Genomic DNA, 27,003 nt, shown 5'->3' on the forward strand with positions numbered 1-27,003 from the left:
GGTAGTGCCGTCCTTCCGCACAGATGCTCAGTGGGCCCCTGCTCCTGTGTCACGTGTGGCTGTGACAGTGAGGTGCCACTGCCCGTGGCCTTGCTGGGAGCGCTGTTGTCACTGAGGGAAGTCTGGGTTCAACAGGCTTCTCTGTTTACTTGCTGTGTGATATGGGAGGAGAACAACAGCTTCTCTGAGTCTGATTCCTCATATACAAAGCATGTTAACAATACCTCACACACTGGGCTCCGATCATTAAATTATATTAAAATGGGCTCTTTGGGTGACTGGCAGAGCTCTGTGCAGCCGTCATTGTCATCGCTCCCAGATCTCTCTGCAGTGCGGCTTCAGGCTTATGCGATACTCCATCGTAAGGAATTTCAGACAGGGACCCACTGAGATAGAGTGGAGGATGATTGAGTGGCCTCCCCTTGTGTTATACCCAATGGCATTTTCCCCAGCCCATCATCAACCAATGCCCCACACCCCACCCAAAGACATTTACATTTTGGCTCTCTCCTACCTCTACTCGGGTTCCTTCCACACTGAGGGCATTCTTCCCAGAGACTGGGAGCATGCATCCCTTTTAATGCTTCAGTTGCAGCTTCTCTAAGGTTTGCTACTATCAGGACAAAAGTCCTTCCCACCATTTTCCTCAAGAGATCAGTGGGGCTCTGGGCAGCCTAACGTCTGATGCCCCAGTATCCCTGAGGGGAGAATGTGGATCCTTGATCCTCTTTAGCTATTAATATACAGCAGATAGTGAACCTTGGCCCATCCGACCCTGAACAGGGCGTGTTCTGCTTTAATAAAATCCTGTTTAAGAAGAGCCGTAGTAATGAATTAGAATGAGTTTCTTTGCAGCATCAAACTGTTTCTTTAAAATACCAAGCTCTCCTAGTCCATGAACTGCTTATTGCTATCAAGTAGACTGTAAGCTTCTTAGGGATGGGCATATCTAATTTACTTTTCCAAAGTGCCCAGCGAAGGATTTTGCCTATAATAGATGCTTGTAAGTGTTTGTTGAATTGAACTGAATACATCAATCAGGCCGGCAAATTTTATAACTCACCTGCCATAGGTCAGGCTTTGTGATGGAGGTAGAAACATGGAAACACGGCACGGTGATAAGCCCTAATTTAATATTATAAATAAAGTAAAATGAGTACTCAGAGGACAGAACAGGTCATTCTACCTGGCAGCAATAGGAGACAAAGAAGGAGAGAATAATTAGACCTGGGTTATATACAGCATATAGAATTTATTGAAAAAGCATAATCTAGGGTAAGGACAACCTAGTAAGGAAAACGGCATCTAGAAAGCCTGGAAGGCACAAAAGAACATGGTATTTTTAAGCACGTGAAAGCAGTTCTGTATGGCAAGGGTAAGAACACAGGCCACAGGGTAGTGGGGACGGGGCTGGATACCGGGCCAGATCCCCCAGGATCGCACCTGGGCCATGAGTTTGCACTTGGTTCTGTAGGTCACAGGGAACCACTGGACGTTTGGAAGCCAGGCAGAGATGCTGGAGGATGGTTCGATGGTACAGAAGGACCAGGGAGGCGAGAAGCTGAGTAGCAAGTCACTGCAATCACGTGAGAGCAGCGGCAAGTGCCCGTAAACAGTGACAACGCTGTGTGATAAAAGCTTTAACAGCAGGGTGCTCCCAGGGCTAGAGGAGCAGCAGGGGATGAGTGAGAATCTGCTCTCAAAGGTTTCAGGGAAGTGTTTACAAGGAGATGCTGTTGGAGCAGGGACTTGAAGAGTAGGTGTATACCAGGCTGACAAGGTGACAAAATGGCATTCTGCGGAGGAGGAAATGATATGTGCAAAGTCACAGAGACATAAACGATAATGGTCTAGTGAGAGAGTGGGAAAGGGTTTACTAGAATGAAGCGTACGGTGCAGGTTTGCAGTTTGCTTAGGAAATAAGGCCGGACGAGCAGGAGACAGCATGTGCCTTGACCGGAGGACTTGGACCTAACCCTTCAGTTGGCGCCCCTGGAGGCTTCTCAAGAGCATCTCACTGGTCCACTCAGCTGTGCAAAGGACACCTCTGGGGAGGCAAGGGTGGGAAGGTTGAGGCAGGGAGACTGGGCACACGACTGTTGCTGCTGTCCAGGTGTGCGATGCTGGGCTCGGGTCAGGACGGAGAGAATGAAGGCAAGGGAGACTTTGGACCCAAGATGGAAACCTATTTAATGGTATCGGAGGAGGGGGAGGGCGTGGCTTATAGAGCCGGGGGCGGGGTCAGACAAGGTGGAGTCTTCCGACTGGAGAAACCAAGTAGCTCAGGGCGCATTCTGCAGGTGGTGGAAATCAGAGGAAGAGGGAGGCAAAGATTCCCAAAGACTCCCCCAGGCCCAAAGATTGAGTAGTGCCTCATCTCGGGGATGGTGCCCCAGCCGGACCCCTGCCTCTGTCCTGGCTCCTTAGCAGTGGCTTTTCCCTGGACGTGCCCTGTCGCCTCTCTGACGGTCTCTCTGTGGGAGCTGCCTCATCAGACCGTGGTCCTCGTTAAATGACATGAGCCACGTAAAGCCCGCACACTGGCGCCTGATGCAGAATTATGCTTTGTAAATTTTTACTGTCATTTTAAGGTTGATCTCTGTGAGACTTATTTTCCTTACCTGTGAAGTGGGTAGTTACTGTCTAGACTCCTAGATTTATTCTAAGGAAGCAAATAATAAAAATAAAAAAAGGTATGCAAAGCAATTTACCTGCTGTCTGACATAATAGATGCCTTTTATTTCTATCAGTCATAAATGCCAACACAGACCAGACCATTAGAAAATGACAAAGGACACATTTCTATTGACCACTTGCCTTGCTTTCTTACTTTCCCACATCTGTTCTGCCTCCGTGTGAAACATTCCTCTTATTACTACCATTTTATCCTCTTCACAAAAACCAAAAACAAAGACACACCAAGAAACCTTCCTTCCTATTCTTGTTCGCAACCGCCTGCAAGTGCCTTCTCGGCATCCTTCTTTGCTCACTAGGCTTCCATTTATAATGTCACCCCAGTCACTGCAGGACTGGGGGGACCCTTCAGGCATGACAACATCCTCTACACAGAGAGAGCAGACTTTCCTCATTCCCGGTCCTCGGGAAGGAGATTGACCTGTAGGACTCCCACCCACAGAGTTTGGGAAGTTCCTTAAGAGGCAGTTGGAGAAGTAGTTTGAGCCCTGGGTGGAAGGAGCTGGTTTGTGAGAGCGCCCTCTATGGGAAGCCGTGAGAAGTGCAGAGACTTCTAGACTGGGGTGGAAGCATCCTTACCACCCTTGGGCAAGAGGTTGGAGCTCAGTCAGGTGGGTAGCAGGGGAGAATGCCCTCCTCTATGATTTCTTTGTGAACCTGTCCCAGGAAAAGCGTGGAGAACTTGCACACAGCTGATCGTTGTTGACCCCGAGGACCATTAGCATGCTAAGCCCTTTTGACTACAGCTGACATCATGGTGTTGTTCCATGAGGATGAAGCTCATTGGGGTTGTGAGCTGAAACATTCTTTGCCTGGACTAGGTTTGCCCACTGCCTCCCCTGTTGGCTGGGCTGGGCATCAGAAGGCCAGACTGGTCCCCCACTGCCAAGATTCTTACCACTGTGTGTCTTGCTTGTATCTTGCTTCCAGTGGGCTCTCCCAGAAGTCCTGTGAATAAGACCACCTTGACGCTGATTAGCATCACCAGCTGTGTGATCGGCCTCGTGTGCTCTTCTCACGTCAGCTGCCCCCTCGTTGTCAAAATCACCCTGCATGTCCCCGAGCACCTCATCGCCGATGGTAAGCTCGCTTCCGAGGATGTGGCTTCCTCCTCAAAGGGGAAGTTTTCATCTTGGGCCAGGAAGATAGAGAAGCCAGGCATCACTGTTACTTATTACTGTAAGTGAGGGAAAAACAAACCCAGATAAGTAAGGCTTAGGACACATAAGTAAGGCTTTGGATGGTCCACAGACAAAATCAGAAAGCAGGTTCAAAACAAAACAAAACAACAACACAAAAGTGAACAGATTACCTCCTCTTCTCTATGCCCACTCCAATTTCTCATTTCTGTTTGCTTTCAAATAAACCCCTGTCTAGGTAGAGAATTACAGAGCATGCTGGATACAGGCAGATAGACACCGAGAGATTCTCTGGCTTTTGGGAAGGGAGAAGCTAACTGGGAACTTGGAAGGGGTTAAGAACCAACCACGCTTTGGTTTGGTATGCCCGGGTGAGAAATTCCTAATTGCAGTAACTTGCTAAAAGCCTAGAACTCTGAAGCAATAATTTCCTTTCATCGAGGGGGACCCCAGTAGAATGAGGGAGTTGTACGGGTTCCAGAGGTCCTGATTTCTTGAAGCCCAGAGAACCTAATTGACTTGTTAAAGTCTCTTCTCTCGCCGCTAGAAGGCTGGAAACAGGTGGGGACTGTCCGCGCCATTAGAGGGCCTGCTATTTGATGGCAAGTGGAGGCCCGGCGGCAGGTCCCTGCTCTTTGGGTGAATGCCAGTGCCTGTGGCTGGGTCTGGGTCTGATGGAGTCATGCTGTGGCCATCACAGAGTGGCTCTGCCCGATAATTCCCGGGGCCCACCCTGAAAGAGATGGGATCCAGCAAGGCCAGGAGGAGGTCCAAGTGGTTGCCGAGCCTCTAACTGCTGATCCCTCGCTCGGGGGTCATGACAGGCCAGGGCTGGTAGGCGTCATGACCTCGGGATTGGGCCGATCTGTGGAGTGTCCCTTACTCTGTCTTGAGGGACGCTGGCCCGCACGTGCGCACACTTGCGTGTGTGTTGTGTGTGTGTGTGTGTGTGTGTGTGTTGTCGTGTGCATGTCCAGGCATTCCTCTTCTCTCTCTCCCGCAGGGAGCCGGTTCATCCTGTTGGAGGGGAGCCAGCTGGATGCCAGTGACTGGCTGAACCCAGCTCAAGTGGTTCTCTTCTCTCAGCAGAACTCCAGTGGGCCCTGGGCCATGGACCTCTGTGCCCGGCGGCTCCTGGACCCCTGTGAACACCAATGCGACCCCGAAACTGGTAGGCAGGAGCACCGGGCAGCGGGTAACTGTCAGAGTTTGTGCCTCTTGCAATCACCCCCCTGGAAACCCCGACCATCTTCTCCCAATGTCTCCATTGCCTTCGGGGGCCTAGGTCGTGCAAGCTGCCAGTGTGCGGGGGCTCCTGAGCCCGTTGGCTTAGAATGTGGCGGCTTCAGGCAGAAAGCCTTGGAAGTACCCTATTTGTAGCCCACATTCTGCATCCCAGACAGGCCAGTCTAGGACGACCTCCACCATCCATTTGGCATCCTGCCAGCGGATGTCAGCCGCTGGGCCTAGACCTTTTAATGCATGTTTATTGTAGAAAATTTGGAAAATTTAAGAAAGCTTATAGAAGAAAATGATAATCATCTATAATTCTCTCTCCTGGAGAAATCGCTTTAAAATCATAACGTCCTTCCTTCCGATCTTTAATCTGTGCATGAGTTTGAGAGACTTATAAGCACGCTACATCCAGTAGCTCTTTCTTGAGTTTTTCACTTCACATTCTATCATGAAAATTTTCCAGAACCGTTAAATATTCCCCAATAACATAATTTTAATGGCTATTAGGTATTCCATTGTATGGCCATACCATAGCTCATTTAAATAGTTCCCTATTCGTTGACATTTAGGATGCTTTAAATTTTTAATTTTTACAAATACTACCAAAATGAATATCTTCCCACATAAATGCAGGGCACATGTGAAGTTAATATCTTCAGAGAAATCCTAGGAGAGAGATTACTGGGGCCAAGGGGAGAGACATTGCTCAGGCTGCCATGTTATGAGACGGGGCTGGGGCTTCCCCAAGAGGGTCCACGTGCGGACAAGGCCCGTGAGGGGGCACGCCCCGAGCTTGTGAGCTCCACGATCCCGAGGAGTATGGGTCCCTCCTTCCAGGTTGCTGTGCACTTTCCTTGTAGAAGAGGGTTCATCTCCAACAATCTCCATCAAGATCTGGGTCTTTTAGATTCAGTAACATAGATAGATGCTTCCCAGAGCAGCATGATGCCCTAGAACAAAGGAAGGCGTGTAATGACAGCTAAGACACCCAGAGGAAATGTTGGGAACTGGGGGCCAATTCCTCCAGCTCTCTGTATCTCATGCACAGCCCCTTCTCCTCCACCACGCACACACACACGCACACGTATATATGCATACATGCACAAATGTGCATATATACACATGCATATACATGCATACGTAGGCACACACATGCACACACTTGCACACACACAGAGTACACATGTACATACACACATACACAGTGCACGCACCTACCCCTACAGGCACATTTTCTTCAGGTGCTGGGGTGGAGGGATATTAGTAACGTTTGAGTCCAAGGGACAGAGCCTTGCTTCTGTTATGATGCGTTGTGGTGTGTCTTTGGGAGAGTAGCGGGCAGCTACAACATCCAAAGTTCACCTTCTTAGGTCTAAGGGCTGTTGTCACCTGGACCCATCATAGGGATTCCAGACCCCCATATGGAAGAGAAAGTATAGCATTTTAAAATCTGACGTCTAAGACTGTGCTTGCTTACTGCTCTTCCCACGCTGTCAGGCAAACACCAAATCAAACAGATGGGCGTGTGCCATACCCAAAAGCCAGTGTGCTCGGGAGAAAGGAAAAAGGGCTCATCTCCAAGGCAGGGCCTCTCCGTGCACCTGAGCTGGTCTCTGGTCTCCCCCTGGCTGACTTGGAGTGGGAGATCCTGGGACAAGCTTAAACTCACTTCTGAGACAAGCCTGATCTCCAGAGGGCCTTGGAAGGTTTTCCTGAGGTTTTAAAGAACAGGAAGCACTTGTGATTACATGTGGGGAGAGAAGGGATTGGTGTTTTGAGCATGGAGGGGTCTTAGAAATGATCTCCTTTAGATCAATATGTGAATTGTCCCAAGAATGTACATAACTCACCCAAAGCCCCCTGGATGTTCCGTCCATCATGAAGTCTGAACATAGGTGGGATTATCGAGGGTTGCGTGACTTCCCCAGCCAAGTCGGATCCAACATATTTGTCCCTGAAGGCTATGGAAGCAGCCTTCAGTACTGAGCATGCTTCCCGAGCCAGGAGTTGGGGCGGCTGCTTGTCCACAGTGAAGTTCCCATCACCTGCCTCTTCAGTCTTCCCAGACATCTCGTTTCTAATCCTTGCTGAAAATGGCTCTGGGAAGCCCTCCTCTGCCAATGGTTTCCCAGTCTCTGGGACGATTAACAAATAGCCAGCTGGAAGGCCAAGGGGGAGACCGCAGATAGGAACCCACACCCCACACCGGAGACTAAGGTGCAACATCTTCCTTTGGGGGAGCAGCCGAGGAAGGCTGCTGCGGAGACATTTATTCCCATTAATGCTGGAAATGGAAGCCCTCCCCCCCCCACCGCTTTCTTCCCGCACATGCGATGATGTGGTCAGCCCACATGCTCATCACTGAGAAACTTTATCGCCTCCCACACTCCATCCCGGAGCCTTCCTCCAAAGAGCTGAGTGTGGGAATTGGCTGCAAGTCAAGCCGACGTTATTTTTGCATCCCTCCAGCTAACTCACTTGGAAATGTCATAGTGTTGGGACATGTGCTTTCCCAGCCATGCCGAGGGGTCTGCCCATATGGAGATGTGGAGCTGTGCAAGGGCACGTGTGTACTTCTTCACGCACGCGCTGCACAAACACACAAACACACACGCTCATTCCCTGCAAAGGAGCATCTTCGGGGGCCTGGAGCTATCCTCAGGCAACCTTCCAGAGGGTTCCAGAGTGAAGCGTGTATTTACTCATCACCTGCGCTGTGGTCCAGAAGAGCAGCTGTGGTAGGCAGAATATTGGGTCCCTGACAGTGGGCTCCTCCTCATCCCCAGAACCTGTGAATGCGTTACGTTACCTGGCAAAGATGAATTGAGGTTGCTAAACCAGTGGCTTTAAAATGGGGAGAGTAGGGGTGAAGCATCTGACTTTCGGTTTTGGCTCAGGTCGTGATCTCAGGGTTGTGAGATCGAGCCCTGAGCTGGGCTCCCTGCTCAGTGGGGAGTCTGCTTGAGATTCTCTCCCTCTGCCCCTTGTCCCACTTGCTCCAGCTCTCTCTCTCTCTCTCTCAAATAAATAAGTGAATCTTTAAAAAAATAAAATGAGGAGAGTATCTTGGATCACCTAGACGGGCCCAGTACAATCACAAGGGTCCTTCAAAGTGGAAGAGGGAGGCAGAGGCGGCGGCCAGACCCTACGAGCCAGCCACTGCCGGCTTTGAAGCTGGAGGAAGGGGGCCCACCATAAGGCATGGGACGGCTTCCAGAAGGTGGAAAAGGCAAAGAAATGGATCCTCCACTCAAGGCTCCGAAAAGGAGCGTAGCCCTACGGACTTCCGGTGGTTAGCCCCCGTGAGACATATGTCAGACTTCTGACCTACAGAACTGTAAGAAAATAAATCAGTATTGTTTCAGCCACTGGATTTGTGATCATTGTCATGGTGCCTGTGGAAACAGGAGGAGGAAAAGGGCAGAGAAAGGATAAGCGTCGTTATGCTCCTCTTTGTAGCTCCCCAGCCCTGTTTAGGGAGACCACAAAGACCCTTCAAAGACGTGTCAGGAGTCTACGGAAGAGCTAGAGCTGGGGGAAGCTTGCTGATCTGTTTTCCTTCTACGTTCTAGCGACACACGATTTGGGAGGAATGTGATGTAGCTAGAACTGGAAGCCCGGTGCCTGGAAGCTCTTGGCCAACTGCGCACTGACATTTTCCTCCCAACTTGTGACCTTAGGTGTGTCTCTGGCCGAGGTGGGCTAACAGCCAACTGCTGAAGTTGAATGGCTCCTTGCCCCGGCTGGATCTAGCCAGAGGTTGACTTCTCCTGTGCCTTCTATGCGTTTTTCTTATGCTTATCTGTTTGCTTACTTGCTTGGCTTTTGATGGAAACACAGACTAACTGGTTTCAGCAGCGTTTTTAACCCTCCATTCCCAGGCTTCGTTTTGCCTGTTGGGCTGCCGAGGAGGGTTCACACACTTGCTTGATTTCACAGCCCCCCGTCAGCCCTGGCCACAGACCCTCACTGCCTTTTTCAAGATATGTAGCTTTTATGGGTCTGCAAGGAGCACAGGCTCCCAAGTGAAAGCAAATTTCAGTTGCCATCTACAGAAATCACTTCTACCCCAGATCTTTCTAGAGGGCAGTCCAGGCCACAGAGAAATACATAAGATTTGGCGAGGGGCGTTGGACCAGTTTTCTAGACTCAAGTCTAGCCCTCTTCCCCTTTCCTCGGTCTGAACCACTACCTCTCTGCCTCTCTGTCTCTGTCTCTCTCGAGCTCAGTTTGGCAGGGTCGCACAGCTCCCATTTTGTGCCCACTCTTTCCAGACTCCCTTTTGTGCCTCATTTAAGGCACCTTCCTTCAGGACGTACCTTGGCATACTTCCCTCTGTCTGCCCTCCCAGAGTCATGCGGGGCTCTTTGACTCTGGGCCTGCCTCTTGCCTGATGTCTCCACAGGGAGGGAGGCCAGGCAGTTAGAGATTACCCAAGTCCAGATGTCTTCCAGAGACCTTTCCTGGCCCTCCCTGGATCACCTCGATCGTCCCTTGGTGGGCTTCTACTCTCCGGCAGTGTGCTCGCCCGTGCGTGTCTCCTGCAGGGCACACTCCCTCCCGCCTGGGCTCCTCTCCGTGGCCGTGACACGTCTCTCCATTGGATTCCTGCAAACACCGCCACCGAGTCGGCACGTCCGTCATGTGTTCCCCGCCATCTGTCACAGCAGATGCAGAGACTGTAACACTTCTAGCTTAGGAGGGCATCCAACACCCTTGCGGGGTCTTTAAAATTCACAGCTAACAGTCGGAGCTTGTGTTCGCAAGAAACCCCTCTTAAAGTCAAGAGTTAGCATTCGGTTGCCATAGCAACTTTCCTCCTCAAGTCTGAACTCCTTTCCGTGTAGATGGCCAAACTGGTTTTGAGGAGGAAGGCAGAAGGGGGGAACGTTTGGTGGGTTCCGGAAATGAGGATCATTTGGGAGGCAGATTTTGGCTATCCTCCGCCTCTAGCCTGATATGTTTGAAAATGTCTCCGTTGCTCTGACTTTGGGCTGCACGTGACATTATACGGAGGAAAAGCTTTCTCTCTTGTCGGCGGTGTCCCCACATAGTCAGAGTGATGGAACCCATAAGGAGATAATGACTTTGAAGGCAATCTGAGAAAGGTACATGCGTTTTACAAAGGGTACGAATCACCGTCGTTAGGAAAATCAGGCTCTGCGTGAACTCTGAGTTGTTAGTGCATTTATTTTTTACATGTTTTGTGGCAACTAGCTATCAAACGTGGAAGGACTCCCTTTTTTGTCAGTCCTCATTTCTGGGGCAAGGTTTCCAGCCAAGACCTGCTTTTTAATGTTGCACAAGGACAATCGGGAGATGATCTTCTGAAGGGAGAAGGAGGTCTGTGCCCTCTACCCATTAATCGCCTTTGATTTCTCTATCTTGAGAGTGGGGGTAGTGGTGTTATTTATAAATGTAGGGCAAAATTTTAAGTTAATTAATTTTCCATTGCACTCTATGTACAAAAATCGCTACTCATGCAGAAAAGTGAACCTTGTTCCTGCCCCTGTGCAGCTTCTAGTCTTGAACCCCTGCTTTCCTTGAAATTGGTAAGATAGGAGGCCTGGCTCCTTGGTGATTTCCTTCTTTTATGGGCCTCTGGTACTTGCCTTCTTTATCTTTCCTTCTCCCAGAGAAACCGCCTTCATCTGAAAGCTTTATTATCACCTACCTAGTTTCAGACTTTGTTTTCCTGGTTCCAACCCTAGCTCCCTGATGATTCCTGGGTACAGCTCAGTAGCCCTGAAACTGGTGAATTTGAGCCTGTGGCAAATCTAGCTCATGTAAAGCCCGAGTGTCCCCCACTGTCTCATACTGACCTCATACTCTGTGTAAAGCCCCCACAGACTAAAAAATCGCTAGTTTTCGCTTCACTCCTCAGCACCTTGAGCTAAGCAGGTGTGGGGGGAAGAATATGAGTGTTATCTGGTAGTGAGCCCCGATGGGGAGCACCTTAATAGGTCCATCTTGAAAGGAATGGCTAAGCTTAGATTCTAACAAAAAACTCATTTCTTTAGAACCTACCCAATCCCTTCCCTCATAACTGTGGGGCCCCTTTGCTTCATTTTTGTTGGTTTTTGTCTTTGAAAAAAGAAAATAGCCCTCAAAGCTATTACTCTAGGTGTATCCTTTTCTCAGTGTCTCTTGTTAGAAAGATGAAGGAACTGTATGCCCCTTGTCTCCTTAGGGCGAGCCACTTTTGTGATTTACAGATTATAGGAAGTCACACCCTGTTCTTTTACCACCTACAAATTAACCAGCCAGTGAAGAGTTAACACTACTGCTGTAGTAGGACTGGCCTCAGCAGTTTAGGGATACATAACATTACGTAACAAATTATTAATATAAGGGAGCAGGAGCAATTTTTTTTTTCAAGATCAGCGCTAAGGCAGCAATGATTCTTAATCTTTGGGGGGGTCTTGAGTTTGCTTGTAAATCAGAAGAATGTCATGGAATCCTGCCGTGGGAAGACGCACATACATGCATATACGGTTTTGCATACAATTCCAGAGGGGTTGTGAACCCCTTGGTGTATTAATGGAGTAACTAGTGGTGATGAAGCAGAGCAATATAGGTAGAGAATTGTGGGTGGTTCTTCTGTTTAACAGCTCCAAAATCATTAGCCATTTTCATTTAAAAACAAAAACCCGGAGTTCCTACAAAAACCATAATAGGTATGAGTGGCCTCCTTGAACCATGTGGTGGTTCTGTGGGTGAACAGCATGGTGTGGTGGAAATTAAGGTCCAGAGTCAGAGTCATAGATTCAGATATTAACTGTACTTTATAAGCTGTCTCTAGATCCCTTCATTTCTCTGAGCCTCAGTTTCCCCTATCAGCATGGCATAGCTAATAATACCTACTTTTCAATTGTCTTAGAAATATTTGGTGAAATAAGCCACTTAGATGCTCTTTAAACACTCCTTGCTCACCTAATAGGTGTCTTGCAGGAGACGGGGCACTGGGTAAATGAGGATGAAAAAGCCCTTTTGCTCAAAGCGTCTTGGTCTTTGTTTTTACGGAGCACATTTGTAAGTTCTTTGTAAATATTGGGTTCCTCTACTTGTGAAACTCAGCCCGTGGTAGCAAATGGAGAGATGGAGGGTGTGTTTATTCACGTGGGTGGCCGAGATGGGGATGTGTGGCATAATGGGATTTATTGTTTCATCCACACCACTATGAGAGTCGGAGTTTCATGTAATCATTTCATATTCATTGTCTCGAACAGACATGTTAATCAATTGCTTCCTGTTTCTTCTTCCTGCCCTGCTTCTAAGGGGAATGCCTCTGCTACGAAGGTTACATGAAGGATCCTGTACACAAGCACCTTTGCATTCGGAATGAATGGGGCACAAACCAGGGGTAAGTGCAGGGGATGGCAAGCGAGCCAGTTCCCAGCTGTCACCCTTCTTTGCGCAGACAAGACACGGAGCAATTGCACACAGGGGAACGCAGCTAAAGGGTGGTTATATTCTGAATCGCAAATGGGTAAAAATGTCACCATGCATTTCCATATTTATACCATCCCAGTGACGTCCGTGTCATCTTTTCCTCCATTTACGAGTTCAGAGATGATGCCTCTGACTCGCAGCCCCACAGCCTCCAGCTGGGATCTGAAAAATCAAGCTGTCCCTGCCTTCTTTCTCATTCCACCGCCAGTCACCAGGCTTCCACAGGCAGAACTCAGCTGAGGATTTTGTTGGAGAGGCACGAAGCCGCGCAGACTCCCGTGTGGCTCTCCCAGAGCTCGAGGAGCTTCGAGAGAGGGACATGAGAAGAAACGTAATTTCCCCACCTCATCTAGCAAGGGTGGCGTGCGGGCGTGCTCCACAATGAGCCACAGCGCTCCTGCTAGGTCCCCAGTCGCCCTTTCTCCCTGAGACCTTTGCTTTCCCCCAAGCACACATGACTGGGATAAGAGTTCCCTTGTCTTGCCTTGTCCTTTTATTATGATTTTTTTTACATTAAAAAAATTATTGTGACAAAACCTACATCCCATAAAACTGAGCATTTCAATCATTTGAAGTGTATGATTCAGTGGCACGGAGATCATTCACATGGCCGCCAGCCATGAGGACTGTGCATTGTCCTTTGCTTTCTAGAGGCAACTTTCTACTCTGTTTTGGGTGCTAAGAGCTTGCTTTCTGCATTGGCTCGTTCGTGGAGCAGGGTGGGAAGAGAAAGGGATCGCTGAGCTCTAATAATAGCAGTCGATGGAACAGGGAACACTAGAAAGAAATCAAGGCACAAGCCACCTGAGAGTGATTGCTTTTGTGCAGGTTGGAAATGTGTTTGCAGCCTGACAAGGTGGAAAAAAAAAAAAAAAAGGCGCCACCATCATTTCATACATTGCCATGGAGGACTGCTATCCCCGAGGTCGATGATCAGCCCCCTTTGTAGGATTCTGATGAGACCGAGCCTAGAATAGTGAGTGTAGTTCTGGACTCTCTCAGCAATAAATATGGAGACAAATGGGTGAGAGTTTGGAGAAGAGCAATAAAAATGATTGAAGAGCCCAAGGGAGTGATTTATGATGAAGGATAGAAGGACTCAACTCGGAGAACTGGTCAGCTGATGACTAAGTCAAGGCATGATAGATGCCCATCGATGTTAGAAGAGGGCAAATGTTCTGGAACGGGTTGAGGTTGAGGAATAAGGACGAGAGAGAATGAAGTTAGGGGAAGGAAATCTGAGTCACAGGTCAGAAAACTTGAGGAAGTCAAAATGCCATGAAATTTTTCTGTTGGTGGAAATGAAGGATTGCCCTGTTTCCATTGAACTTGAGATCACATCAGAGAGGCAGTTCCCCCGATTTGGAGGAAGATGTTTGTAGAAGGGTATAAATGCACATGAGGTTGTGTGTTGTTGAAAGATGGGTGGGGAGGGCCGAGGACTTGGCTGATAGATGTCGGGTAGGGTATGAATACAGAGACCCGTTCACTGTTTAGAGTCACCTTAGTCCCCTCCCTCTCTGACCCCTGAAACGTTTGCCTCACAGATGGGGAGCCAGGATTTTAGCCCTAGTGATGGCCGAGCATCTCGGGTTCACCATGATTCTGAGTAAAATGTTGTAAAGGGTGGTGGATAACCAACTCTCTATCATTTAGCCTGCAAACTTGCTGCTGAAGAAAACAACGACAAAATATAATTTTGCTTTTTGCCCTGAATGATCCAGGCTGGCCCTCTGCAGTGATTGGATTTGGTGGCTAATCGCTCAAGCCTCCACGTCCCTCATCCCTCGCGTTGCAGACAGATCATGAGAGGACGGGCCTGGCTTCACTTGGTAATTGCACAAGGGTTCGTCATCCCCTCTGGCTGCGTTGTAGAGGCAGTCTTGGGATGTAGACAAGAGCCTCCAGGGACTCAGTGGAGGCCCCATGTTGATGTCATTTAAAATAAGACAGGCTGAAGCACCGAGCTGCAGACTGACAGGAACATTAGCCCCAGGAAACAGACAAGGAGACCTAATCTGTCATTTCCATCTCTAATTTCCATTATTCTCTGATCATCACTGTCTGCGAGGTCTCGTTTTGGACACTAATAAAATAATGGAGCAACTGTTAGGAGGGAAAAAAGTGACTATCTTGGGGATAATGGAACCAGGAGTGATAAGCAGCATGGGTTTATATGTATATAAAAAATGCCAGACTAAAGACTGCATTTCCCTCATAAAATGACAAGATAAATGAAAAGTGGAGGATGCTATACATCTTGATTTAAATCGGGGGTATGATGCCACGTTTCTCTAAATGATTCTTACAAAATTAATCGAAATTGATTTGAATGTGAAGTCTGTCACTTGAATGGAAACCGGCCTGACAGATTGCCAACTAATGATACGTATTGGGGTATTATGGAAAAATCGATGGCGGGCCTGATTTTCCTGAATATTTAATGTTCCAGAAGTCGAAGGGAAGCAGCATGTGTAGGTATTTATATTTTTCACCCAATATCCTTGTATTGCACACACAAAAATAGCTGAACATTCTTTTGAAGTAGAACAAGCAAATCCCAGGACAGTGATATTGAAAATGAATTCCCCTGTGAAAAATCTAGGTTAATGTATGAGGAGAAAAGTAGCAATAAGCTTTCATGACTTTCAGACAAGGAAGAAAATTGATTAAGGACATTAATACAAAAAATTACACCTCCAAGTTTACCCAGCCTCTCCCTGGTGCTCCAGGTTACCGAGACCGTGTGTGCGCGTGCGCCTTTGAGCCCGTGTGCGTGCTTCCCATGGGTATGTGGTATGCGCATGCGTGGTATGTGTGTGTGTGTAAGGGAGCAGGTTTATTCATACAGATGCTCTCAGCCCTGAACACCATCATTTATGCGCTCACTCGTTTATGTTTTCTGCAAATTCTCAGTTGATTACCTATTGTGCCGGGATAAACTAGATTGCTAATTAAAAGATGTGGTCTCTGCTCTGGAAAAACTACCGGTCTAGATAGATAATGGGTACATAACAGGAAAATGACAATAAATTCTAAAACCTATTAAAAGAAAGAAAGGTCTGTGTGATTACAGTTGAAGGGGTGACTTAAGTGACATCTAAGAACCTAGAATGGAATGTGTGGAGAAGTTTCCTAGGCTGACCAAGGAAATTCTAAGCAAAGGGAACAGCATATGTCAAGGCCTGGAGACCTAAGAAGCATGACTTCTCTAGGACTAGCAAATAAATAGTCCAGTGTAGCTTAAGAGGGCAGTTTACAGAGACAGGAGAAAAGATTGATAGAGTGGGTAAAGACTAGCTCTGGAGAAAGGAGCTCTTGCTTTCTAAGGCTTTGGATGCTGAAATTCCATGTAGGTGCCCCTAAAATTGTTAGCAGAGGGGAGAAGTTCCAAGCTGTCTGTGTATTTGGTGGAATTGTCCCTCACTATACGTTATCATTCTGGGTCCTTCAAAATAAAATAGGGCACCTGGGTGGCTTAGTCAGTTAAGCATCTCCATCAACTAAGGTCATGATATCTGGGTCCTGGGAATGAGTCCTGCGTTTGGCTCCCTGCTCAGTGGGGAGTCTGCTTCTCTCTTTACTCCTCCACCCTGCTTGTGATCTCTCTCTCTCAAATAAATAAATAAGTAAAATCGTTTTTTAAAAATTACATAAATTAAAATAACCCTAAAAAGAAAACAAAAAGCAAAACAAACCCACTCAAAACCTCTTGAGACTATCTAAATTTGTATTTATCCGGATTCTGTAAGTAAAACCTAGTCCTAACATTATTCTGTAGATAACAAGTTTTTAAGAGAAAACAACAAAGAATGACAGAATCAGGCACCATGTGTGTGAGGCATGTGAGTAATGGGGGTTGCAACCATTTCTTGGTGACTCTGGTTCTGCCAAAAATGCCCATGTTGAGAAATGTGTGAGTGGATCTGGGAGGTGAAGCTAGTCACTGTTGTGAACCCAGGTGACTGGGTCAGGTCACCAGTTGTAAAATTACTGAATTCATTACATAAGAAGCTCCTATTCACTAACAGTAAAAAAAAAAAAAAAATCTTCAAAAAGATTTAAACAAAGTCACAGATGACAGATTTCTAATGAGTTATTAAAAGAACATGGGATATTTGAGATTATATTTTTGGTCTTCACGGTTGGCAACAAAATCAATCATTTCCTGCCACAGCATTCCTGGTGACAGAGTTGTCCCACAGAGGACTTAGGGTATAAAAGAAAGGGTCCTACCCCCAGCATGGGGCTTTACCAGGTCTTCTGTCTAACCTGCCATGAATTCACTGGAAATTGCTCAGCCTCCTATCATTGTGGCTTTATAGATACAGAGAGGGACTGTTAGAGTATATATCTAGTATTTGCTCAACAACAAGTACAAATTGAGAATTCTAACAAGAAATGAAACCAATAAATGAGGGTGGAGGAAGCAAGAGAGATTGATTTACAGGAACATATTACAGAAGAAAAAAAATTATTTAGCTCCTTTGGAGATTATTAAGAAAAGCTATCAGAAGTTTTTTGTTGTTGTTAAATTAAAAGTGTGCCCCAGGGGCTTCTAGCTACATTTTTCAGAACACCCCATTACATAAAATTCATGCATTTGAATATTCTTCCTGAACAATAATCTGATTTCTTATTCTGGCATCTCAGGTACAGAGGGCAACAGCAAGGAGATTTCCCACTAAAGGACCCTGGCATATCACTAGATTTCCATGCTGAAGGATGGTGATCAAGTGATAATTCATGAGACGGGAAGAGCTGGCAGTGGGAAATGAACAGGTGCTCTCTGTGGTTTTAGAAGCTGTTGTCAGGAATCAGAACCTTCTCTCACTGCCTACTCAGGAGCCAACACGTTTACCATCATATCTCCAGATAAGGACACATGTGCGCATGTGCACATATGCGCATGCGTACTTTTCCTGCTCTACAACCCACGCCGCTTTCATCTGTCCCTTCCATTGTGCCAGGTGCTTCCTGTTCTCTTCTTCTATTTCTACCTCTTCTCCTTGCTGCCCCCTCCCAGGAGGGACTGCCTGGGGATTCTAAATCCATATAAGGAGCAAACGTCTCACCCCATAGAATCCAGTTTCCTTTTCAAGCCAAGAATGAGGACGGTGTCTATCAAGGTTGTCCTCAACCCCTCTGTTGTGCTCAAAATACGTCCTTGATGGCAGTAATTATATTTGGGCCTGCCTGAATGATGCCGTTCGGAACATTCCCCTCAGTACAATGACCAGAGACCAGTGGAGAGGATGCCCCTGCCTCAGGGTTCTAGGTATGGAGCAGAAAGCATACTCCCTCGGTGACTCAAAATGAACCACAAACCTGTCCTCACCTCCTGCCCTTCTACAACTGAGCAAAGCCCTCCTTTCAGCTCTCTGAAAATCACAGGGCAAATGTCCAGCCACTGGAGGGCAGTAACTGCAACGCTGGGGTGCATCTCTGATCCCAAGTACGGGTCTTCGGCAGTGTTTGGCCTCCTTTGACCTGCCCAAAGTCTCTTAGAAGTGACTCAGCTGGAGTCAGACAGTCCTGGGTGACATATGACAGTTCCCGACTTCTCTTTGTCCATTTCTAGATCATCGTCTGGCTTTTATTTTCCCACCCACGTGTCGTTGATTTGTGTCACCGATGCCCCAGTCGCCTTCCCCCAACCCCTCAGACAAGATTTGCAGGCCAGCCTGGCACTGCTCTTTTTATCTCTGGGTGCCCTACACCCTGCCCTCCAGCCCTGTCAGCATTATCCATGCCAGCACCTGTCATTGCCATGCCATGCACAAATGGGATTATCTTCCCTTTAGCTCTTTTTGTTTTCCCTTTTTCTGTTTCTGTGTGTATGTGTGTCACTCTTTGTAATGACTTTAAACTTATTCACATATTCCTAACAAGGGTTCCCAGTGTATTTATTTGGCCCCTTATTTCTCATTCTTCTTTTCTTCCCTCCTTGTTCTTTGCTTCCATTTCCACCTCTTCCCCCAGGAGTCAAGGGCAATGTGGCTGTCCTTTCTCCCACCCATTCCAGTGTGAGACAGATCTTCATCTTCACTCTTGGAATGAAGTTTAAAGTTCCTAGTTTCCTCTCTCTTTAGAAGCCCCGTTGTAACCTGAGTCCAGATGAACTGTCGTCCTGTGGAAGGAGGGCTGACCCCTCCCTGGACAAGCAGGCAGGAACCGAGCAGTTGCACATGAAACCCCACCTACCAGGACCTTTAAAACAGATGTAAGAGGATCAGATCCCCCACTTGGCTTGGGAGACTCTGCATCTCGTCCTCGGGGATTTTTCTCAGGTGCGAACATGTTGACTTGACCTATTTTCACAAAAGGTGTGTGGTCAGTCTGCTGAGTACAGTGATGGACCTTGTAGATTACAGATAGACATCTGGCTAGTAGAAAACTGAGGGCTGAAACCTAGCCTGTGCTCTGCAAGGGAAACAAACCCTGAGACAAAGGCTATGTTTGTCCAGATGGGCACCTTTTTCTAATTTACACAGAGGCACTTAATGAGCTGTGCGGACCCTGACTGTGGTCGTTTTAGGTGATGCCCTTTGCTCCCCTCTTAGAGGCAACTATAACCTCCTTGGTTACTAAAGGTGATACAAGAGCAAAATATGCCATTAGTAATTGACTCCCTGATGCCTGTGCATGAAGCAAATACTTAAGAATCATCTGGGGAGCTTAGTTAAAATATGGATTTCTGATTTCTGCCTCCTGAAATTTTAATTTCATAGGTCTGGGAGAGGCTCCAAAATCTCTACCTACAAAATATTCCCCCAAATGATTCTGAAGCATAGCCAGGCTTAAGAAACCTCCCAGAGCTGGACCCCGGAGTCTCTAGACCCCTCGGGAGGGTGCCCGCTTAGCTCCGCACCATCCCCTGCAATGAAGACAAGAACGGGTTTGTAGGCTGTGACTGAGGACATCCTAATGGACCCTTGCATTTTATTGATTGCGAAATTGAGGACCAGAGAGGTGAAGAAACTTGCTTAAGGTCAGAGAGCTGGTGGCCAAGCTTGACAGTGCTGGGTGGGTACTGGAGCTAAGTCAGTCAGGTAAACAGATTTCAAAGAGAGCGCAGTGTGAAAAGCATGTAACACTCTGAAAGCCAGTGACCAGCAGTAGATGAGAGGTCCCCAACTGTTTCTCGGTGTCCTCCTCCCCCTCTTTCTCCCCCCGACCCCAGGATGGAGGGGCCTTCTCATCCCATTTTTCCCTGAGTGACAGGTGTCTGCCATTCCCCCCTACTTTACTGCGTACCCCCTGGAGGAGGGTGAAGCTACCACTGTGTTCTCGCTGACTAGTCCAGTCACGGCACCAAGAGACTTATTTTAAACAGTGCCGGAGGCGGGAACACTCATATTTCCTCCAACATGACCACCAGGGTGAAAAAAAAATCAACCTCAATTTACCCTCCCATCTGCTCAAGAATGGAAGATAAATTGTTTCAATTTTATAGAAATGAATGTTTTATGTCTTGCCCATGCTTTCCAGATAGTGTCCTGAATTTATATATTCTACTGAATGCATGGATATTTTCCACTAGGAATGCTCGCTGGACCTTCAGCTTCCTTGGGTATCGGTCTAAGAATACTAGGTTTGAGAGTGCTGTCATTTCCCCCGGCTTTGGAGATCTTGGCTATTTATCTTTTTTTTTTTTTTCTTGAAAATAAATAGAAAAAAAATCCACTCATTATCCCATGCTCAGAGAAAACTACCATTATCATTTTGGCACATGACCTCCCAATTTCTTCTGCTATGCATCGAAAATTTTGCTTCCCCTTGTTCCCCTCAATTCTGTACATATTTTTGTTCTCTTTCATAATTTAACAATAAACATGTATTACATTTATAATCACAAAATTTGGAGGCAAAAGATAAGGAAGGAAGCTTTAAAAGTGTCTTTGTGGTACATTCTTTTTCTTAAAACTTTTGCCATGGGGAAGTTATTCTTCATGTCTCACTAAACCCTCAATTTTAACCTGATTTTGGGGGAGAGAAGAAAGTGGTTCAGGATCTAGCATTCAGGTCAGACTCTAATAAAACATCTCTATAAGTCTGGTAGCAAAGGGCTGAGTGAACGGCAAAGAGCAAACCTCACATTTAGCACAGTATTTAATGCTGTACAACCTCAATGTCACTGGAGACTTTAGCGGTCCCTCATATAATGCTGATTAATAGCTATCATTTATTAAGTATATAATACAGGACTCAGTCTTTTTTTTTTTAAATCACTAATCTTGATGAAAATTCTATGAACTGGTTAAGAGGTGAGTAGTTAATAGTGTTTATTCTATGTACGATTTCTGCGAAAACAATTTTAGTAAAAATAATCTTAAGGCATAGCCTTCCTAGATTAAGTATTTTGGATTCTTGTTCAGACACGCATGCTGTAATTATCTTTTTGAAATTTTAACTTCATGTAATTTTGGAAATTGGAGAGCAGACGTTTTGTCACTACACAGTTTTTTTTTTTTACTTTATTTTTTCCTTTTAATAAAAGGATTGAAGATAATTGGTAGAAAATCTAGGGAAAAACACACACAAGCAGTGAAAAGAAGAAAATCTAAGCTACCTGAAGTACCATTCCCTGGAGGGAACTCATTCTGACCTTTTGTTTCGTTTGTTTAAGTATAATCCTTTTTTAACAAAAATCTCTTCATAGTGTTGTAACTCTTGCTCTGCTTTATACATATCTGCTGTATACACGTGTACACACACACATACATATGTATGTATAATGAGAACGAACAGACACATGCGCACACACGCCCACATATACATATACATATGTATGTATAATGAGAATGATGCCTATTTTTATTCGAGGCTCAGTTGTACGGTGACCAGAGTCATGGAGTCATGAACAGAACCTGTTCTTGGTGTCTGATGCCAACATCTAGGCTCTTATTAAATTATGATGTAGCTCAGCATTGGGATTTTTTTTTTCCTCCTTATAGTCTTCTTTCCACCAACCATATTAACCTTCCCCAAGGTTTTTCCACACCAAGAGTAGCATCATTTGCCTGAAGAGATATAGCCTGAACCAGGCTTTCTAGTCAAAGTTGCCGTTTGGACCTAAGACCCTTGAATGTAGAAGAGTCCGAGATTTCCGTTGTGCAGGACCTTGGACAGCTGCTCAAAGCCCAGGTGCCAGGCAAGAGGTGGAGGATCCCATGGGGCTGTCCAGACCACAGTTCTCAGCATGGACTTCTTCCCATCCTGATGCACAGCAGAGACTCCCTTGTTTATAGCCACAGGAAAAAGGTGATTTTATTTTTTTTTTCAGTGTTCCAAAATTCATTGTTTATGTACTACACCCGGTGTCCCATGCAATACGTGCCCTCCTTAATACCCACCACAGGGCTCACCCATTCACCCACCCCTTACCCTCTAAAACCTGTTTGTTTCTCAGAGTCCACAGTCTCTCATGCTTCCTCTCCCCCTCCAATTTCCCCCAATTCACTTACTCTTTCCTTCTCTTAATGTCCTCCATGTTATTCCTTATGCTCCACAAGTAAGTGAAACCATATGATAATTGACTCTCTTTGCTTGTCTTATTGGACTCAGCATAATCTCTTCCAGTCCCATTCATGTTGTTACAAAAGTTGGGTATTCATCCTTTCTGATGGAGACATAATACTCCATTGTATGTATGGACTACATCTTCTTTATCCATTCATCTGTTGAAGGGTATCTTGGCTCTTTCCACAGTTTGGTGATTGTGGATATTGCTGCTATGAACATTGGGGTCCATAAGGCCCTTCTTTTCACTACATTGGTATCTTTGGGGTAGATACCCAGTAGTGCAATTGCTGGGTCATAGGGTAGCTCTATTTTTAACTAATTAAGGACTCTCCACACTGTTTTCCAAAGTGGCTGCACCAACTTGCATCCCCACCAACAGTGTAAGAGGGTTCCCCTTTCTCCATAGCCTCTCCAACATTTGTTGTTCCCTGTATTGTTAATCTTTACCATTCTAACTGGTGTAATGTGGTTACAATGTGGTTTTGATTTGAATTTCCCTGATGGCTAATGATGATGAATATTTTTTCATGAGTCTGCTAGCCATTTGCATGTCTTCTTTGGAGAAGAGTCTGTTCATGTTGTCTGCCCATTTTTTGACATGATTATCTGTTTTTTGGGTGTTGAGTTTATAAGTCTTGGATATCTGCCCTTTGTAGTGTCATTTGCGAATATCTTCTCCTCATGGAAGGGTGACTTTAAATGGAGTGAGAGCTCACCATTGTGGGATAGTAAAAAATGGGAACACAGTCTACGTTCCCATGGGTGGGTGAATGGGAACAAAGCCTACCTGGAGTGGAATTAACATCAGCGTAATGAGCCACAGTACTTTGTAAGCCTGGTATTATAGTGCTCCCCACACTGTGCCCTTCAAGTGCTGTAGTAATAGTACTGATATTAATATTAGTAATAATAATAACTGACAAATAGCCCTTGTGATGCACCAGCCCCTCTTCTCAATATTTTTCACGTACCAATGCGTGTAATTCTCATTTCAATGTTATGAAGTAGAAACTACTAATGGCCCCATTTCACAGGTGAATCACTTGACTATTGTAGCAATATTGCAAAGTCTCAGAGGCAAGAAAAGAGACTCTTGGGGTCCCTAAAGAGAACTTTCCTGTGTCTAGTCCCTCAAGGGCTAGAGAGTCTCTAAATGAAATGGAAGCTGGAGAGAAGCTGCAGTTCAGCCTCGAGACTCTGGGGCCAGGGGATCCATGAGTTGATGCCTGAATTAGAACAATGACAAGTATGTAGTCTGTAGTTAAGCATCTCTTTCAGAATGATGTAGAGGCCTAGGGAAAATGACAAGCCACTAGAGGGACCTTGTTGGGGACTTAAGCATGGTAAATGCCATTGGCTGCTGCCCAATCCAGGTTGGAAAAAAGCATTCAGACATATCCTAGGGGCCCCCAGCTGGTAACTGTCCATCAGAGGCAGATGTCTGCTACTGACTAGCTCTATGCTGTGGATGGTGTGGAACCATGGCCATGTGTTCAAGTCAAGATGGCCCATTACTGGGGCACCTGGGTGGTTCAGTGGGTTAAGCCTCTGCCTTTGGCTCAGGTCATGATCTTAGGGTTCTGGGATCTCTCTGCTCCACAGGGAGCTGCTTCCTTATCTCTCTCTTTCTGCCTACCTCTCTGCCTACTTGTGATCTCTCTCTGTCAAATAAACAAATCTTAAAAAAAAAAAAAAATGATGGCCCATTACTGTAGCAGAGGGCGTGGCATAGCCTACATCATGGACCATACACCTGGATTGCATTTACTCATCTACCAGCACAATCATGGGAGAACAAAATCCCTAGTCAGGTCCTCATTGTTAGCAAAGATTTCAGAACTTTTCCCCAATGGGTCAGGAGTGGCATCTTCATGTTTGAGAGACGGGGCCATCCATCTTCCCCAAGCTACTTGTCCTAGGATAAATGTCGTCTGGAATATGTTCAGGGGTTTTTCTTTCCAGAGATAAGCTTGGGTATCATTAACTGAACTTCACTTAACTATAGCATTGGTCAAACTCTTTCATCCAAACTGGGAGGCTGTGGAGTCCTTACTTCCAAGAGGATTAATGTTCATCTGCTCACATTTTTATCTGTATGGGGGCAGCAGAGCTTGGTGGGAAGAGTGTATTGTTGGCCTGAGATTTGGGCTCAAATTTTATTTCTTCTATTTAAAATCACTGTATTTTGGGCTGACTTCATAACTTTTTTGAGTCTTAACTTCATCATCAGTAAAAATAAGAAGAATAGTATCTACTTCAGGGAAGCCTGGGTGGCTCAGTCTGTCGAGCCGCTGTTTTTGGCTCCGGTCATGATCCTAGGATCCTGGGATCGAGTCCCACATCAGGCTCCTTGCTTGACGGGGAACCTGTTCCTCTCTCTGCCTCTGCCTGTCACTCTGCCTTCTTTTCCGTGCTCTCTCTTTGACAAATAAATAAATAAAATCTTTAAAAAAGAAATAGTATTTACTTCGTAGAGTTGATAGGTTTATGAAGAAAACATAAATAAAATATGTTGTACTCAATAATGTTAAAAAAAATATATGAGCTCTCAGCAAGTAATGGCATTGAGTTTCTTTGAACTGCCACCAAATGGTGTGATCTTAGTATCAGTTTGGCAAGTTGGGTTTAGAGTAATGGGGCACCTGGGTAGCTCAGTCGTTAAACGGCTGCCTTCACCTCAGGTCATATTCCAGAATCCTGGGATTGAGCCCTGCATCGGGCTCCCTGCTCAGCAGGAAGTCTGCTTCTCCCTCTCCCTCTGCCTGCAGCTCCCCCTGCTTGCTCTCTTTTTCTCTGTGTGTCAAATAAATAAGCAATCTAGAAAGAAAGAAAGAAAGAGAAAGAAAGAAAGAAAGAAAGAAAGAAAGAAAGAAAGAAAGAAGTAGAGAATAACTTACCGTTAGAGTGGAAATCTCACCAGGGCACAATGCCTCGTATTTCATGACACCGTCACATCAAAATACACTGTATCTGTTACCTCGTTTAAATAATAACGAGTAATGTTCACTGAGTACTTTCTATGTAAAGGCGTTATTTGTAAATGCTGTGTGAGTGTTCATATCATTCCCTCCTCATGTCATGCAGATGTGGAACCTATGGCACAAAGGGTCCAATAACGTACCTAAGAGCACATGGTAGGAATGAATGGCGGGAGATGGAATGACCACAACAGTCTGAGCCTATGTCTTAGCTCTTAGTGTGATGGATGAAGACCAGTGTGGCTACCATGTAGCCTCTCACGATAAGGCCTCCCAGCCCTCAAGGCCCCTGCATTTGTTTCCAGCCTGGCTGAACTGCTTGCCTCCTGACCGTCCTTAACTTTTTACTTGACACCCTCCCCACTTTTACTCAGGACACTTCTTCCTCTCCAGTTACTCCCTCCATTACCCTTCCAGTAAATTCTATCCATTCTCCGAGGCCCTTTCTAAATCCCTGCTCCTCCATAAAGTCTTCCCTCATTCCCCAGTTGGAAGCCATCTTCTCCTTCTTTGAGCTGCCTCAGACCTCATGGTAGTTGCCACAATGTGCCTTGTTATTTCTATCCCTAGGTTGGTCTTGACCCCTTGTAGACCGACCAGAAGACCTTTGGAGCAAAGGCTAAATTTTTTTAGATTTTTTTTTTTTATTTTAAAGATTTATTTGACAGACAGAGATCACAAGCAGGCAGAGAGGCAGGCAGAGAGAGAGAGAGAGGCAAAGGCTAAATTTTGAGTCTCATTCTCAAGTACACAGTTTCTTGTATATGGTAGGTGCTCAATAAAAATGGAGTAGGTACTGGTGAGATTTCAAGCATTATGAGAAATGGAATAACAGGAAAGATATTTATGTTGGGGGCAGGAAGGAAGGAGGGTCCTGAGATCACTCACCGCTCATCACTTCCATTAAGGACTTCCTCTTTACCAAACGCCCTCTTCAATCTTCACAACAGTCCTATGAGGCCAGTCCATTAGGACATTAAATACATGAAGAACTGAGTCCATAGAACGTATTGGTTAGGACTGTACAACAGAACCCCTGAGTCCTTACCCACTTCCCTTGGGCAAATTGTATAAGCCATCTGCGCTGTAACTTCCCTTCCTGTGAAACAAGGATGATAGTAATAGTACCCACCTCATAAGGTGCTGAGAGGTCAATGAGAATCCTGAAAAGCGAGATTATCTAACACATAGGAATCAGTGTCAGCATCAGGCATTATGATTCCTGCTGGGGGGATGGTTTTCAGGAGGGAGGTCTTGCTTCTATTATTTAAAATCTCTCCATATTGACCTCTGACTAGTAGTTCCTGCCCAGGCTGAGGTTTTGTTGGTTGGTTGGTTGGTTTGGTTTGGTTTGAACGTTTTTCCCCTCTTTATCAGCCTCAAAGCAGTCATCCTGAAGACACACCCTGCTCTTGAAAAGCTTTGTCTCTCCCTTCCCCACACCGTGTTTTCCAGCAGGCAGAGGAGGGTGCTGTTGGACATAGAGGCCTACACTCAAGCTTCTTCCTAATTACACTGCAGTCAGATTTTCCACGCAAGCCCCTAGCGTGGCAGGATGCCCTCTTTGAAGTCATTAGTCTTCACAGCAGGGAGAACACATCATCAAAGACTCTGTTTCCCAGCAACCCCTGCTGTGCCCTTGTGCACCAGAGGATTGCAGCGGGAGAGAGCAGAGCCTACAAGTGCATTAAGTCTGCTCCTCTCTCCTCTGGCCCTGAACTGCGATTCCTTTGAACTGAAGCCCTGGGAGAGGGCTGGTGATGCTATCGCAAAACCTTTCCCCATTCTTTCAGTTTCAACCAATTTAGCAATTAAACTTGCTAGGGCCAGGGATAAAGAATGTAGGACATGGTTAAGGTTCCAGTTGGTAATCTAAGGCACTGTGGGATGGGAGTTGGGAAGGGAGACCGGCTGTGAGCCTCCAGATATTGAAAATGTACTTGATAATGACTATGAGAAATCTGCGGTGAAGTTAAAAT

The 27,003-nt window shown here is 46.2% G+C and overlaps 1 protein-coding gene across 2 annotated transcripts in view; it reads left to right on the plus strand.

The window, feature by feature from the left end:
- ASTN1 (astrotactin 1) overlaps positions 1–27,003 on the plus strand; it is a 315,493-nt gene that overhangs the window by 149,318 nt on the left and 139,172 nt on the right. Inside the window, exons 6-8 of one of the 2 annotated variants that reach the window (XM_044267351.1) lie at positions 3,625–3,774; positions 4,837–5,028; positions 12,348–12,432. In XM_044267351.1, coding sequence (XP_044123286.1) covers positions 3,625–3,774; positions 4,837–5,028; positions 12,348–12,432 — 427 coding nt within the window. The remainder of the gene's footprint in view (positions 1–3,624; positions 3,775–4,836; positions 5,029–12,347; positions 12,433–27,003) is intronic. The other variant, XM_044267352.1, reaches the window with a different exon arrangement.

This window comes from Neovison vison, chromosome 10 (assembly GCF_020171115.1).
Source record: "Neovison vison isolate M4711 chromosome 10, ASM_NN_V1, whole genome shotgun sequence".
Classification (NCBI taxonomy): Eukaryota; Metazoa; Chordata; class Mammalia; order Carnivora; family Mustelidae; genus Neogale; species Neogale vison.